Consider the following 16910-nt stretch of genomic DNA (forward strand, 5'->3'; position numbering starts at 1 on the left):
AACCCGGGAGGTAGATGTTGCAGTGAGCCGAGATCACGTCATTGCACTCCAGCCTAAGCAACGAGAGTGAAACTCCATCTCAAATAAATAAATAAATAAATAACTTCCTCTATTACACATAATAAGTATGTTTCCTAGTTTCTCTTGTTTTATTTAATAGTACATTTCAATATAAGTAATCTGTTTATTCTTGGTGTGTAAAGTCACACACACAAACTAGAATTTGTTGTTAAATTTCCTCTAATATTTATCCTCCCTATTCTGTTGATGTGTTGACATCTGTAGGACTTGGAGTCAGATCAGCACTTATCGGCTTACTAGCTACATGATTTAGGGCAAGCCACTTCTCTGAGCCTCCGTTCTCCCCCATCTGCCTCCTAACTTTTGTCAGGATGAAATTCAGTCAGCACTATAATGGCAAGGACTTTGCTCTCTTCTTCACTGATAGATCCCAAGAGCCTAGAACAGAGCCTTGCATCCAGTAAGCACTCGAAAAGTATTTGTTGAATGAATAAGCATCTGGCTTGGACCCCAGACCAGAGCTAGGGCTGTAAATGCTGGTTGAACCTCACTGTCATCCACAGCAAGCCCAGCAACCACCGCCCCTGAGCAGCCTTAAACAAATCAACACTTTGGGAGGCCAAGGTGGGCAGATCACCGGAGATTGGTAGTTCAAGACCAGCCTGACTGACATGGAGAAACCCCGTCTCTACTAAAAATACAAAACTAGTTGTCACAGTGTAGAGGATAGCTTTGCAGCAAAACACACACACACACACACACACACACGCAACTAGCCAGGCATGGTGGTGCATGCCTGTAATCCCAGCTACTCAGGAGCCTGAGGCAGGAGAATCACTTGAACCTAGGATGCGGAAGTTACAGTGAGCCGAGATCACGCCATTGCACTCCAGCCTGGGCAACAAGAGCAAAACTCCATCTCACAAAAAACTAAAGAATCAGAAGTTGTATCTCCCAGTCATGTTGTTTACATTTTTCCCATTCTTCCCAGCACGGTGAAGTCTGTACTGAGTGTGCACACCTAGTGGGCACCCCTAGTGGATACAAAAGAGGGCTGGTGAATGCACAGACTCTACCCTTCAGCCTAGTGATTGCCCTTGCAGAATTTCATTAAACATACAGAATAATTGAAAAAAGGAATGAGATGGGCCAAAATGTGGGCCAGGAATCTTCTAAATGTTGGGCTCAGAACACAATACCCTAAAGTATGGTGCCTTGACATGCTGAATACTTTGAACTGAAGGAAAGGGGCTCAGAAATGTCTTTCTGATCTTCTCCTGCCCTTCTTCTTTTTTTTTTTTTTTTTTTTTCCTGAGATGGAGTCTCACTCTGTTGCCCAGGCTGCAGTGGCATGATCTTGGCTCACTGCAACCTCTGCCTCCTGGGTTCAAGCGAATCTCCTGCCTCAGCCTTCAGAGTAGCTGGGATTACAGGCACCCACCATCTTGCCCAGCTAATTTTTTGTATTTTTAGTAGAGACAGGGTTTCATCATGTTGGCCAGAGTGGTCTCCAACTCCTGACCTCAGGTGATCCACCTGCCTCCGCCTCCCAATGTGTCGGGATTACAGGCGTGAGCCACAGCGCCCGGCCCATGTCATCTAAAACTTTAAATAAATCTATTATGCTTTTCTCCTGTCAACATGTCTTTTCTTTCTTTCTTTTCTTGCCCTGTTTTATGCTGCTGATCCTGTTAACCTGTCTTTGTCAGTTTCACTAGACCTGGTCAGGAACCCTCGGAGGATTGAGGAAACTTTTCCTCCCCTCCACTGAGGAATGCGATCAAGGAGGAGAATGCTGAGTCGGGGAAGGCTCGTTAGAGAAGAAGGGGCCCGCCAGGGGACATGAAGGGCAGCGACCCTCAGACACGCAGAGAAGAGGAAGCTGGCAGGCCAGAATGGGGAAACTAATGAGCTAGGCTTATTTTTCCTCCCAAAATGTTGGCTTCATGTTCTACTTGACCACAAGACAATTATGTTTTATATTCATGATTTCCCTCACCCAGACTATTTTACTTGCTCATTGACACTTGTACCATATGCCAATGTATCGGTTTCAAGAAAAGCTCTCCTTTTATAGTCTTTACATATATAAGGGGCAGAATTGGAAATCCTAGGGAAAAAAATGTGAAATCCAGAACATGCAGCCAAGTCCAATTTTGCATTTCTGTTCTAAATAAGCCTCCTAAGTGGCTTATGCTCAGATTCACAACTGGTTCCTCACCTTTTTGGAGATTGAAAGGGCCAGGTTCCCTCTGTCCAGTTGGTACATATAATTTTGCACATAAATTCAGGGGCTCTTAAAACCTCTGAAACCCACCCACGGACTTCCCGAAGATAGTTCAGTGAACTCCTTGCATGAGAGGTTTGCTCTGAGGAGTATCCAATAAACCTGATTTCAAATTCTGTAATCACTATAATCTCTTTTGCCTGAGAAACATTTTCTTTCTGGCATTTTGCAACTGGTCACAAAAATTGGATCTTTCTGGTTCATTCAGTTGCTACCTGCTTGAGCTCCTAGCCAAGAATCAGGACCCATAGAGTGTGTTAGTGTATAAGTTAGGGTAATACTAGCCACTATAATAAATAAAGCCCATAATCTCAAAGGTTTAACACCAGAGACATCTATGTACTGCTTATCAGTCCAGTGCAAGTGTTTCTGGTCAGCAGATGAGCCTCCCACTGTGTAATCCAGGAATCCGGGTTCCTTCCTTGTCAAGGCTCTGCATTTTCAACAGTATTTCTGTGCTCATCGGCAGTGATCCAATAGAAGGGAAAAAAACATGGAGGATCATGCCTGAGATGATGACATGGGCTAGGCCTAGAAACGGAATACATCACTTTCACTCACATTCCATTGGTAGAACTCACATGGCCATCCCTAATTGCAAGGGTGACTGGAAATGCCCAAGGAGAAGAAAGCTTATTCTGCCTCTGCCAGAATGGGTATGTACAGCTACTCTCAGAAAGTTCTGGGATAAGCTGCTCAGAGTCCCAATGGAGCATTTTCCATCCTTCCTTCTTCCTTCCTTCCTGGCAGCCTCTAAGAAGCTCTGTTACTACTAGGAAGGCAGATCTTTGCTCTGGCATCAGAAAGATGGGACTTTGATTCCAAGCTATGCCAATAAAACTAGTAATATGTTCCTGCAGGTTGTTTATGCCTCAGTTTTCTCATCTGTAAAATGGGCTATAACAATAGCTCCAACCTCATCACACTGGATGGATTAGATGAGAAAGCACAAGTAAGGCTCTTAGCACAATGGCTGGCAAAGTGTAAGCACTCAAATATTAAGATAAGCATGCTACTGCTAATCAGAATTTTAATTAAACTAGTAGAATTATTAGTATAGGCTAGCCCAATTTTTTTAAAAGAAGAAAAGGATCTAAGAGACAAGCGCTGAACAGCACGATTCCTGACCATTATTTTGGATCTGAAAGAAATCAAGAATAAATAAAAGACTTAATGATACATTGGAAGAGGAGAGTCAAGGACCTACAGAGGCAGGTCCAGACTGCCACTGCGTGGCCCAGATCTCCATTTGGAAGGTCTCTCAAGGTCACTAACATTCCTAGGCAAAATCTAGGAGAATCCGTCTCCTTTTCCAGATTCCAGGCACAGAAACCTGAAGGATAGGAACAAATTAGAGACCTTCATTTCAATTCAACAAATAAATATTTCAGTGGTGAGCACTGCTCTCTCTCTACCTGGTTTCCTTCTCACTGCATAAATCATTCTAACTTCTGTTCCAGCTGTCTTCCTTCCACTGACTGACCAAGGCCCTCCCGAAGGCCCAGTTCTGCCTCCCGCCCCACCCTGCTCCCAGACAGTATGCTAATGAGATCTCCTCTTCCCCTTCTTCCAGCCTCAACACTCTAGTAGGCCAGAGAACATTTCTGTGGAGATCCTGTGGCCCCTGATCCTAAGTGAGTTCTTTTTGCCAGGCGGCCTGCCTTTCTCAATTGTCCCATTCCCATCAACAGACTGCCACAGGGGTCATGTGAGGAAATAGTCCAAGGAGCCTCCATGCTAGACATCTAGCCAGGAAGAGCTACAGTGCAGCCGAAGAAAAGTATCCACCAAGCATGGAAATGGCCAACAGCTCCATGTCCAAAGTCAAGACAGGTAGTCAAGAAATGTTTGGTAGGGCTATCAGCTTATTTCTCAGCTCATCTTCCAAAGCTGTAGAGCCAGCATCTTTTTTGGGGAAGAGCTTCAGTACAGAGAATGCCAGCACTGCTTTCCAGAGAAAGATGGGCCCCATCTGCAGGCTCATTACCTGGAACACAAAGTTTGCATGCCAATTTGCATAGAGATAAGAGAGAGGACATGGAAAGAAAGGAAGGAATATTCACAATTTACTAAAATGCATGCACCAGCACCTCATTTTAAAAGAAAAGCAAAAAGAACATTGTAGAAGATTAATACTCCATTTTTACATTTCAAGGTTCTGTCCGTTCTACGTTACATTGTAATAAACCAAATTAACTGTCTCTCACATGACTTCTATTATTTTATCACTCTAAGCCGGGCGTGGTGGCTCACGCCTGTAATCCCAGCACTCTGGGAGGCCGAGGCGGGCAGATCACTTGAGGTTAGGAGTTCAAGACTAGCCTGGCCAACATGGTGAAACCCCATCTCTACTAAAAGTACAAAATATTAGCCAGGTATGATGGTGCACACCTGTAATCCCAGCTACTCTGGAGGCTGAGGCAGGAGAATTCCTTGAACACAGGAGCTGGAGGTTACAGTGAGCCAAGATCATGCCATTGCACTCCAGCCTGCGGCACCAGAGTGAGACTGTCTCAGAACAAAACAAACAACAAAGCAACAAAAGTATTTGATCACTTTAGTTCAAAAGGTGCTTTTTCAAGTGTAAGAATTTTTTTTAATTTTATTTACCTGGGTGCAGGCGGGCTAAGGCCGAAAAGGGCGTCAGCCTAAAGTGTAATAAGAATCTTAAAGTGGAAGTTGCAGCATTTTGCGGGCAACATGTTGGTAGTTAAACTGGCACTTTCAAGTGTGGGGAGGAACAACTAATTTCCTGCTATTCAGTTCCTCATTATAACTGTCCTTTGCAATTTTCTCAATTATATTTTAAACTGGTGTATCTAGTTCTTTTTACATTAAAATTTGTCTTTTCAGAGCAAAGTCACAGCTGGGGATTGTGAAGAGATTACATGGCTCTACAAGAAAGAAAAACAAGCTGGGAGCAATGACTCACAACCGTAATCCCAGAACTTTGGGAAGCTGAGGTGGGAGGACAGCCTGATCCCAGGAGTTTGAGACCAGCCTGGGCAACATGGAGAGACTCTTGTCTCCACATTAAAAAAAAAAAAAAAAAAAAAAAAAAATTAGCCAGGCATGGTGGTGCAGCTACTCAGGAGGCTGAGACAGGAGAATGTTTGAGCCTGGGAGGTTGAGGGCGCAGGGAGCTATGATCGTGCGCTGCACTCCAGCCTGTATGACAGAGCAAGGCCCTGTCTCAAAAAAAAAAAAAAAGAAAAAGAAGTACCCATGGAAGGATAAGATTCTGCACCTTTTCCTTTGCCATATTTTATCTCTCAAGCCTAAATGTGAAATAATTTCAACAAATTTCATTTGAGGCAAAGAAAAGTGGTGAAAACAGATATTTTAATTCAAATATGTGGCATTTCTTTCTATGGGAGTCTTGAAGAGCACACACATTTACAACAGATGGATTAGAGAGGAAGCAAGAAGTTCTGCCTGCTATCAGAATGCAGATAGAGCTATCTTAAGGCCTTTTTGTAGCTCATAATCCATAAAGCAAATGTCAATAACCTTCATTTTTACCCAACCCCTCACTAAAAAGTGAAAATCATAAACTGCTCCACTTCCAATAAAATATCTCAAATCAGTCCTGAATATTACCCCAGGGAAAATACTTCAGGAATTCTTTGGATCTCTAAGTTAGGTGTGCACTTGGTATACGGGCAATACAAACTTTCAGGACAGAGCATGTATGCAAAAGCCACAAAGCAAGAAGCTGTGTTTAAATAATACAACACTGCCACCTAGAGGCCTAACGGTAAAGACTTGGACACCACCACCAAACATGCAGAAAAGGTAGACAAGCTACCTCTGCTTCGCAGCACGGCTGGCTTAAATGAGCAGAGATATTGAGGAAATGTTACAGAGTAGTTAAATATGCTTCCTGATCACTATCTACAAAGGCAGGTGCTGAACTAGCCAATCAAGAAACCAGTTTGGCGATGGTTGTATTAAGATACTTGGAAAACAGTGTAAAAATCATACTTCCAATCCAATGAAAACATTTCAATACAGTGAGTTTATTATACACTGATTGAATATTCATTTAACGTGTCAAATCTAGGAACATGGGATATAAGCCAAGATGAACAGCCTTCTTTATTGCAGGTCTTTTCAGAAACTTTCATATTTAACTGTATGTAGTAATCTCCAAAGAGGGACTACAGAATGCAAGTTTCTAAAACTTAACTATAGAATCTGTGTTTTGCAAAACACACCAGTGAGCAAACCCTCCCTCCCTACTAGGAAAGGAAGGTCGAGTGGTGGTTGCAGGTTATGGAATCAAACCGCATGTGTTCCAATTCTAACTCCACCACTTTACAGTTGAGCTGCTGTGTCTATTTCCCCATCTGTAAAACAGGAATACAGCACCTACTTCACAAGGAGTTGTGATGATTACAAGGTAACACATGTAAACCACCTAACATAGTAAGTGGTGGTTGGCTATTCCTTCATGTCCTTCTTGGATGTTATTTGTATCCAGTCTCCTAACGTTGGTGAAACAGTTCAGGGAAGCTACTATTAACAAATAACACTCCAGTTATGTCCAACTGCTGTCCACATTCCTTTTACAGACTATGTTCCTTTGGGACCCCTGAGCGGGACAGGGGGAGCACTTAAACTTATTAGCTTACTTACTAGCTTAGATAGAAAACAATAATGATACTAATAATCTCTTCTGAATTGGAAGGACTTTCAGCATTTACAAAACAAAGGATAGAGATCCTTACCAAAGTCCAAAATTCACACACAGTGCTTTCTCCAACAATGCTGCTCTATTTTATCTTTTAAATCATTTCTCCATACAGAACTCAAGACGTAGAAGGTAAATTAACAAAACTCCCAAATACCTCCAGCATTCTATATTGAGACATTATATACATGCATATATGTATGTGTGTGTATATATGAATGTGAATGGGAGAGGTGGTGGTATGCGAAATAGCTAAAATACCTTGCTGCTTAAGACTTGAAGCGTTTTTTTTAAACCATCTGTCCTAGTTCTCTTTGAAGTAGCCTGGTAAACATCAACATCCATTGGGATGCAAACATTTCAGGCAAAACCTTGATCATTTTATTCTCCAGTTTCCTTCATCCTGAGTTGTCTCCTTTCCACCTTTACTTTCTATTTCACAATTAAGGATTTCTCCACTGACTGAATTTATAATTTTCAGTAATAGGAAAACATTTATTGGGCATCTGTGTACCATATACATCTTGAAGCATTCTCCCCATTTAACCAATGGGAGCCTGAGGCTGGGGGCTGCAAGTAAAGGCATGCGACACGGCTGCCAGGTCTGGAGGCCAAGCCTTGCTTTGCCACTAACTAGATCTATGATGAGGCTGGCCACCCTTGGTGCACCCCAGACAGTGCCAGTTCACACCTGCTGCTCAGGCATCCTGAGTAATGGCATCCCGTCCACTCTCAATAGTATCTGGAATTTGAGTTATCTAGTCCTCCTAGTTATGGCCTCAACATGGCTTCTTATCCCTCTGCACCTCAGTTTCCAAAATCTGAAAAAGGGGAGCAGATTAGATAGTATCTCAAGAGTTTTTTCCAGCTGTTTCTGTGATTTCCATTTCAGAATTAAAACAGCTTCCAAAGTAGTCCGATTATGAAATTTAAAGATATTTCAATCTCTATCTTCCTCCCACTGACAAACTACTATCTATTTTTCTCTGATTAGTTTAGACCCAACATGTTTGTAGACACGATTTAAGAGACATTTAAGAGTCAATGAGCATGTCAGCAACTGGAGGAAACAAAAAACAAGCTGAAATTTGTACAATTTAAGTGTGTTCTACCTTCACGCATCTTACTCTTTCTTAGCTTGGATAAAATCATTCATGTTGCCAGACCCAGGACATTCCCCACCATGCATGAGATGTGCTGACATGAAACACCCAACCAAAAATATTTTCACCTGAGCTTTGATTTACTACCCTAAAGCAGAAATGGCCAGGGAAGACACATAGCCATGAAACTCCCACATCAGGATAGAACTTGAAACTCTGACACATAAGAAATATTAACCACATGAAGCAGCATAAGAAAAAGAAATGGGCCATGCACGGTGGCTCACACCTATGATCCTAACACTTTGGGAGGCTGAGGTCTGCAGATCACCTGAGGTTGGGAGTTCAAGACCAGCCTGACCAACATGTAGCAACCCCAACTTTACCAAAAATGCAAAATTAGCCAGGTGTGTTGGCGCATGCCTGTAATCCCAGCTACTCGGGAGGCTGAGGCAGAATAGCTTGAACCCAGGAGGCGGAGGTTGCAGTGAGCCAAGATCATACCACTGTACTCCAGCCTGGGCAACAAGAGCAAAACTCCGTTTCAAAAAAAGAGAAAAAGAAAAATAAATGAATGAGAAAACGGCAAAGTGAGACAACCCAATGTTCCACCACCACCCTCTCATACCTCAGGCAAGGAGAAAAACTGGTTTTGGAGTAAATACATTTATTGATACCCATTTCATATATAGTTCAATGAAATAATCTATAAATATAAAAAGCATTTTTCTTTTGGATATCACCATGGTCCATGTAAATACTCAACAGTCAGAATCATCTGCAGGAAGCACTCCAAGTCACACTGTTAGCTTTACAGACCTGAATATACATATTGCATTAAACAGTGGCACTTATGTACTCAAGTGGTCCAGTGGCTTTGGAATCTATGCCTACTGGGTATGTGGAATAGAAATAATGTGTTAGGTTTAAATCAATGGAAAGGGTATCAACCATCAACAAAAGTAACAATTATGAATTAATATCCTAGGCAAAGAAAGTACCACAGTTGACACTTGGTGTCAGAATACTGGAGACAAAGTATGTAAAACAATGCCTGTTGCAGCACCAAGTGCTCACTCCAACTCCCAGTGGACAGTCCCCCAGTGCCTTAGGGTCACTCGTGGTCAACTAAATGCAATCAAGAAGCTCGTTAGCTTAGAATAAAAGGTATGTAGAAGCTGATATCAAGATTAAAGAAAAGTAAGCTCAACATTTCAGTGACATAATGAGTTTCTCCCCTAGAAGGGGATTATGGGAAAAACTTATTTTTAATTCCCTGTTACACTGAGCATGATGATTTATCTAATGCAGAAGAAAGAACCCAGACATCTGGTACCCAGAACAAAGGTGCAAAAATTTTCTTCCCTTTCAAAGTTTTTTCAACACTTCCGAGGGAACTAACGCAACCACTGTTGAGCCTTGCTCTCCACCTGATGCAGCATAAAATTTTCTCTCATTTCTTCAATATAGGAATGTCTTGCTGCAGACTATGTGTCTTCCAAATTAGCAAGCAAATGCATTTAAAAGGTCTTAACTGTGCAATGTCCAAAACTGAAATCTGAGAGGCAGTGTTAGAACCTAAGCAAGGCAGAATTTTTAGTCTACTCAAATGAACGCCTAAGTGAAGCATATAAAAATTCAGTCTTTTCTATTATTTTCAACTGGAAATGATGGCAACATTCCCTGGTAAGGATGGGTAACTGCTGTTATCTCCAGGTCCAAAATATCTCAACTACTTAAAGTGGACCCAAAAGAGGAGAAACACACACTTGAGTTCCGTGGTCGCCAGAAATTTTTTTTTTTTTTTTTTTTTTTGCCATTTTTCAAAAAAGAAATAGTAGCTTCAGTTGTACACCACCAGGTAAAGGGGTTTTCATTCAAATGAGAAACTCTACCCCTTGTCTCTAGTGGGACAGGCACCAGATTCCCACAAGCGGCAGCTCCCATGTCCTGTAGCACATGGCATCTGACCCTGGAGTGAGGAGTAAGCTGGCACAGAGCCCCGATGCTGGGATTCAGACTAGATGGCGTTCCGTGGCGTGCCATTGTGTGTCAGCGCTTTCAGACTGGAGGCACTAGTCTGGTGACCACAGCTCCTGTGAGAAGTCACACCCACCTCAAAAACCTCATGAATAGCTTTTCGGAAACAGTGGAAGTTGTAGTCTATTAAACCTGCAGGAAGGAAAAAGAAAAGAATGCCTCCTGAATTGTCAATTGTGAAATTATCTATTTGGGTTTGCAGCCAAAAATAACTCTGATAAACACTGGTTGGAAATTCTTAAGCCTCCAAACTAGATAGCAACCTTTTCAATCATAAGAACAGCTGGTCATCATATATGACCACCATCATAACATTCTGCCAGACAACAAATGCGATTAGACCATCACCTTGGCCAAATTAACACCTCTGGCATCCAAGCTTCAAATCACTCAATTCACATTCAAGAAAAGTAAAATATTAAAATACACTGTGTGGCCTGCTTGAACGTAGTGTGATCTTTTAATAATTTATATTTGATTTGATGAAAGTCATTAAATACTTATTGAACAGCATGATAGAGGGTACAATATGTCAAAGGCAACAGCAGATATGGTCCATGCCTTCCAGACAGGATATGCTAGCTGGGGCATAAAGCCAAAATGCAAGAAACAAACCAAAACAATCTGGTGTCAAATTGACTGCAAATGTAAAAGAAATCCAAAGAAAAAGCCAAGTGCAGGGCAAAGTAATCGACTGAAAACTTCAGGGACAAGAAAGAACTTTGGGACTACAGACACGATTTAATTAGGCAGAAAAGGGGAACAAAATCACAAGAAAACTACAGGGAGCTGGCAATGAGAATACAGCACAGGTGGAAGACAGGAAAGAAATGGTCTGACTGGAGAGCGAGGCATCAGAGAACTCCTGGTAGGAAATACTAGGAATCAGGTATACTGAATAAGTAGGTTACAGCCAAATTAAGGTGGTCCTTCAAACTCAGAAAAGAAACAAACTATAAAGACAAGTTTTGATCAATTCAACTACATTAAAATTTACTTCTGTGCCAAATGTAAAATAAAACAAACAAGGAAATTTGAACACCGGCCAGATATTTGATGATACCATTAAATCACTGCTAATTTTGTTGTTTATTGTTTTAAAAACCACTACCTTTTAGAGATACCTACTGAAATCTGTATAGACAAAATGATTTAATGTCAGGCATTTGCTTCAAAATAATCCAGTAGGGAAAGTGGTATAAATAGGAAACACGATTGGCTATAATTTTGATAACTGTTGAATCTGGGCAATAGATTAAAAGGCTTTTATTATACTATTTTCTCTACTTTTTCATACATTTGTCAGTTTCCACAACAAAATTAAAAAGATTAATAATCTCTAATAACTGGGAAGCTCTCCAGGAAACATGATTGAAGTGTGTGGAGATGAGGGTTGAACCCAGGAGCTGAGAGCATGGAGATTCCTTGTGCTGCTCTACCTTTGTGTACATCTGAAAATTCCCATAAACAAATTTTTTTTTTCTTTTTTTAGAGACAGGGTCTCACTCTGACACCCAGGCTGGAGTGCAGTGGTGCAATCATAGCTCACTGCAACCTCAAACTCCTGTGCTCAAGCGATCCTCCTGCCTCAGCCTCCTGAGTAGATAGGACTACGGGTGCGAGCCACCACAGCCAGCTAATTTTCTAATTTTTTGGTAGAGACAGGGTCTTGCTATCTCATCCAAGCTGGTCTTGAACTCCTGAGCTCAAGCATCCTCCTACCTCAGCCTTCCAAAGCACTGGGATTACGGGTATGAGTCACCACACCCAGCCTAAATAAATGTTGTTTTAAGATTAAAATGGTTAGGAGCCAGGCACAAGTGATGTACACCTGTAATCCCGGCTACTTGAGAGCCCGAGGTGTGAAGATTCTTTGAGCTCAGGAGTTCAAGACCAGCCTGAGCAACACAGCAAGACTCCATCTCAGAATAAAAACACAAATTAAAAAAAAAATAAACATGGAGAAAAATAAGGAACTGCTAAGAATCAATGCAAAACAAGATAAATATATGTCAACAGGTAAAATATGAAAGAAGAAACCTGAATAGTCATGGAAAGGTACTTGCCACGTAAAGATACTTGCTTTAACCAGTAACTAAATAAGTAAAAATGAGAATCAAATAAGATACCCTTTCACACCTACCAGATTGACAATAATTAAACAGTCTGACAATACCAAGCATTATTAAGGATAAGAAGGGATAAGAACATCCACAGACCAGTCCCAGCCAGGGGTAAAATGGTGAACTCACTTTGGAGAGCTGTTTGGCAATATCTTTATTAGTCAAAGATATATTATGTACTCTATAAATTCCACTCCTAAATGCATACCCTAGAGAAAGTCTCCACATGTGTAAAGGCAAGGTTCATGAGCATTTGTTGCAGAATTATTTGTAATTTTTAAAATAATCCAAATATCCAGCAACAAGAAAATAAAATGTGGTATATTCAACCCATAGAATACTATACGGCAGTGAAAAGGAATGAACTAGAACTATGTGTCATCAATCTGAATAAATCTCAAAAACCACCTGAATGAAAAGAATCAAGCAATTTGCAGAAGACTACTTATATTTTGATATCATTTATACAATACTCTATTATTTAGGGATAGACATGAAGTTAAAACAAAATAGGAAAAATAAAATACATAGAAGCTCAAAGGAAGAGATTTCAATTGAGAAAAACATATAGAACACTTCAACTGGGCAGGCAGTTGGCTCTCATCTGTAATCCTGGCACTTTGGGAGGCTGAAGTAGGAAAACTGCTTGCGGTCATGAGTTCAAGACCAGTCTGGGCAACATAGAACCTATCGCCACAAAAATTTTTAAAAATTAGCCAATATGGTAGCATGAGCCCATAGTCCCAGCTACTCGGAAGACTGAGACAGGAGGATCTCTGGAGCCCAGGAGTTTGAGGCTACAGTGAATTATGATCATGTTAGGGCAACAGAGATTCTGTCTCAAAAACAAGACTTCAACTATATTTGTCATTTTAGTTCTTAAGCTGAAAGGCGAAAATTCATGTTTTGTTTTACCCCAAAATTTGTGAATATCTGAACTATTCCATCAAAAACTCAGGCACAAGAGGGAAGACTTGTTGCAGTAAATAACAGAGTTACCGTAGTTCCTTGAGTAGTTAAATAGTATTAATTTTCTGAAAACAAGTCTGCCTTTGGGATAAAAGATGATATATACTATATCCTCCACATATATGTCAACTGCATGAATATTATCAAGCTAGAGACTACTGCAGCACCACTGGCCTGAAGCAATGAGAACCTGGAGTAGAATCACTGACAGTAAAAATGGAAAGAAAACCCAAGAAACATTTCCAAAAAATGATCAGATTTGGTGAAAATTCAGTATAAACAACATAGCAGAAAAAGGAGATCACGAAATCTCCTCTGTGAACCAATCGGCAAGGGCCCCTTCAGCAATCACACCACATAATTACCTGACTACAAGATAACTATGCTTGGACAGGAGAAACTAGCGTTAACTAGTGACAGAAGTATGGTAGCCAAGAGAATCACAAAAAAGGGGAAATACTCATCCTTCAATGATTGATATGATATTGATGGTAACAATCACATATTTAAGAGAGGACATTCTACTAATAGCTCCAAACATGGAATGGGAGCATGAGCCCAAGTCATAGCTGGAGATGTGAATTTTTCAATCACATAGAGAAGATTAACTGAAGCCATGTATTGGATGAGCTGACCTAAAGAATAAGCAAGCAGAGGCCGTGCGCAGTGGCTCATGCCTGTAATCCCACCACTTTGGGAAGCCGAGATGGGTGGATCACCTGAGGTCAGGAGTTCGAGACCAGCCTGGCCAACATGGTGACACCCCATGTTTAAAAAAAAAAAAGAATAAGCAAGCAGAAAGACTTGGCTCTGACAAACACTCAGGACTGAGCAGGGGGAAAAAACAGCCAGAAGAAACAGGAGAGGTGGTCAGGAAAACAAACACACAAAATATCCCAAGAATTCAGCTTCAGGGAAGCAAAGAGAGAAAAAAGCTTTGAGAAAGGAGTGACGGACAAGATCACATGCTCAGAAGGCTGAAAAGGCTGCAGAGTAAGAAAAGGCCACTGAATGCAGCAAGAAGGTAACCTGGTAACTTCTAAAAGTCTAGTTTCTATCATCAGAGGGAACAGGAAACCTACAGAATGGGAGAAAATTTTTGCAATCTATCCATCTGACAAAGGGCTAATATCCAGAACCTACAAGGAACTTAAATAAATTTACAAGAAAAAAACAAACCACCCCATCAGAAAGAGGACAAAGAATATGAACAGACACTTAAAAGCAGACATTTATGTGACCAACAAACATATTAAAAAAAGCTCAACATCACTGGTCATTAGAGAAATGCAAATCAAAACCACAATGAGATACCACCTCACACCAGTTAAAATGGCTATCTCTAAAAAGTCAGGAAACAGCAGATGTTGGAGAGGATGTGGAGAAACAGGAACACTTTTATACTGTCAGTGGGAGTGTAAGTTCAACCACTGTGGAAGACAGTGTGGCGAGTCCTTAAGGATCTAGAACCAAAAATACCATCTGACCCAGCAATCCCATTACTGGATATATATCCAAAGGATTATAAATCACTATAAAGACACATGCACACATATGTTTATTGCAGCACTGTTCACAATAGCAAAGACTTGGAACCAACCCAAATGCCCATCAATGATAGACTGGATAAAGAAAATGTGACACATATACACCATGGAATACTATATAGCCATAAAAAGGATGAGTTCATGTCCTTTGCAGGGACATGGATGAAGCCGGAAACCATCATTCTCAGCAAACTAACACAGGAACAGAAAACCAAACACTGCATGTTCCACTCATAAGTGGGAATTGAACAATGAGAACACATGAACACAGGGAGGGGGGCATCACACACTGGGGCCTGTCAGGGAAGGGGGCTGGGGGAGGGAGGGCATTGGGAGAAACACCTAATGTAGATGACAGGTTGATGAGTGCAGCAAACCACTATGGCATGTGTATATCTAGGTAGCAAACCTGCGTGTTCTGCACATGAATCCCAGAATTTAAAGTAATAAATAAATAAATAAATAAATAAATAAATAAAACAGACTTGCTCAGATGCAAGCCAAACTGCAGGCAGTTAAACAGGTAATGAAAGCATCAGAAAGGCTAGTAAAACCTTGATTTAAAATGAAAGATCAAAAAAAGAAAGGAGAAAGTCTGGACTACGTATGAAAGGGAAGGGACAAAAGCAGTTTGAGTTTTTTTGTTTGTTTGTTTGTTTTGAGATAGTCTCACTGTCACCCAGGCTGGAGTGCAATGGCATGATCTCAGCTCACTGCAACCTCTGCCACCTGGGTTCAAGTGATTCTCGTACCTCAGCTCCCTGAGTAGCTGAAGTTACATGTGCCTGCCCCCACACCTGGCTAATTTTTGTATTTTTAGCAGAGACGGGGTTTTGCCACGTTGCCCAGGCTGTTCTCAAAAATCCCTCGACTTCCCAAAGTGCTGGGATTACAGGCGTGAGCCACTGTGCCTGGCTAATTCATATTTATAATAGGTACAGGTACAAGTGTTATTTACTATAATTTACTACTATTAATCCCATATGTATAATTAGCAATTATGAAAGGTCTATCTTCTCTTTGAAATCATTGTTTAAAGAAAACCAAGTGGAGCTTTTCTCCTTTTAAGATGTGATTCATGAATAAAATGCAGTATGCTGAACTTAACAAGGGTCAAGGAGTTTGTTTACTCATCAGAATTTGTCAATAATCTAACACAGAGAGGGCCTCCAAAAGAAATTGGGTCTTAATGCTACAAATGTCTAGGGCTTTCAGTTTATTCCAATTCCATACCCTCCAAGCCATTGGTAATTCACTAAAACACATGTGTATTGTAAATCTTATGGGAATAAATAACTATCAAATAAGTTGATAGTTAAATTTAGGGGAATTCTGAGTTATATTCTTTCCTAAGAAAGCCTATAATTGAAAATTCTAATAGCATTCTAGAAAACAAAGATGGCAAAGATACATTAGATGATGTAGATTTCTTTTTTCCTCCTGAGCAGTGGAAAGTACAGGATAGTTTGTTTTTTGTCCAGTTTTCAATTTAAATTCAGAAGGGACGGAACTCAATACTTTTCTTGGAAGTGAGACTGCATCATAACAGATTTCACTGTCAGGAAATTCCTATCCACCCTGATATTCAGATCACATGTTCTTTTTGTATATTTTATCTCACTTTTCCTAATAACAATTCTATGACATGTTTCACTCAATTCATCTATTTCTTGCTGGTTTCAAGAAGGCATATTTCACTTTAGATTATAAATGAATTCCTTGAAATCTCATTTAATTGTCTTTCCAGTAATATTGTGAAAAACATAATTCTACACAAATTCTTTATCACATATTAGGAGAAGATTCCTGAAGTTGCTTTAGAGATTATATATATGTATATTTTTCAAATTTCAAGGCCTCACTTTCTATGAACTTTCTATGAGTCATATTTCCACTACTACTTTTAAACCAAGTGTCTTGCTGGCATTACTGTTTTTCGATTCTCTTCTCCAATTTCTACTCCAAGTTATACTTGTGTTCTATAAATTTATCTTAAGCTCATCTTCTCATTATCTTTTCATATTTCAAAGTCTCCTTAACTAACATCTCTGGTTTCTTTTTGGTAAAAAACACTCCAACTGTAAACTAAAAATGAATTTCATTAATGTCCAATTTTATCATTGCTTT

At 40.4% G+C, this 16910-nt stretch overlaps 1 protein-coding gene across 10 annotated transcripts in view; it reads right to left on the reverse strand.

The window, feature by feature from the left end:
* Positions 1-16910, reverse strand: part of LOC105710429 (box C/D snoRNA protein 1) — a 151104-nt gene that overhangs the window by 71426 nt on the left and 62768 nt on the right. The window contains exon 10 of one of the 10 annotated variants that reach the window (XM_064372167.1): positions 6308-10276. The exons of 8 other annotated variants lie outside the window; for them this stretch is intronic. In XM_064372167.1, coding sequence (XP_064228237.1) covers positions 10125-10276 — 152 coding nt within the window. In that variant the 3' untranslated portion in view covers positions 6308-10124. Of the gene's footprint in view, positions 1-6307; positions 10277-16910 lie in introns of those variants that run through there. One more of the 10 variants, XM_064372175.1, reaches the window with a different exon arrangement.

The sequence above is a fragment of the Aotus nancymaae genome, unplaced genomic scaffold (assembly GCF_030222135.1).
Source record: "Aotus nancymaae isolate 86718 unplaced genomic scaffold, 86718_ANA_hifiasm-v0.15.2.pri h1tg000007l, whole genome shotgun sequence".
NCBI lineage: Eukaryota > Metazoa > Chordata > Mammalia > Primates > Aotidae > Aotus > Aotus nancymaae.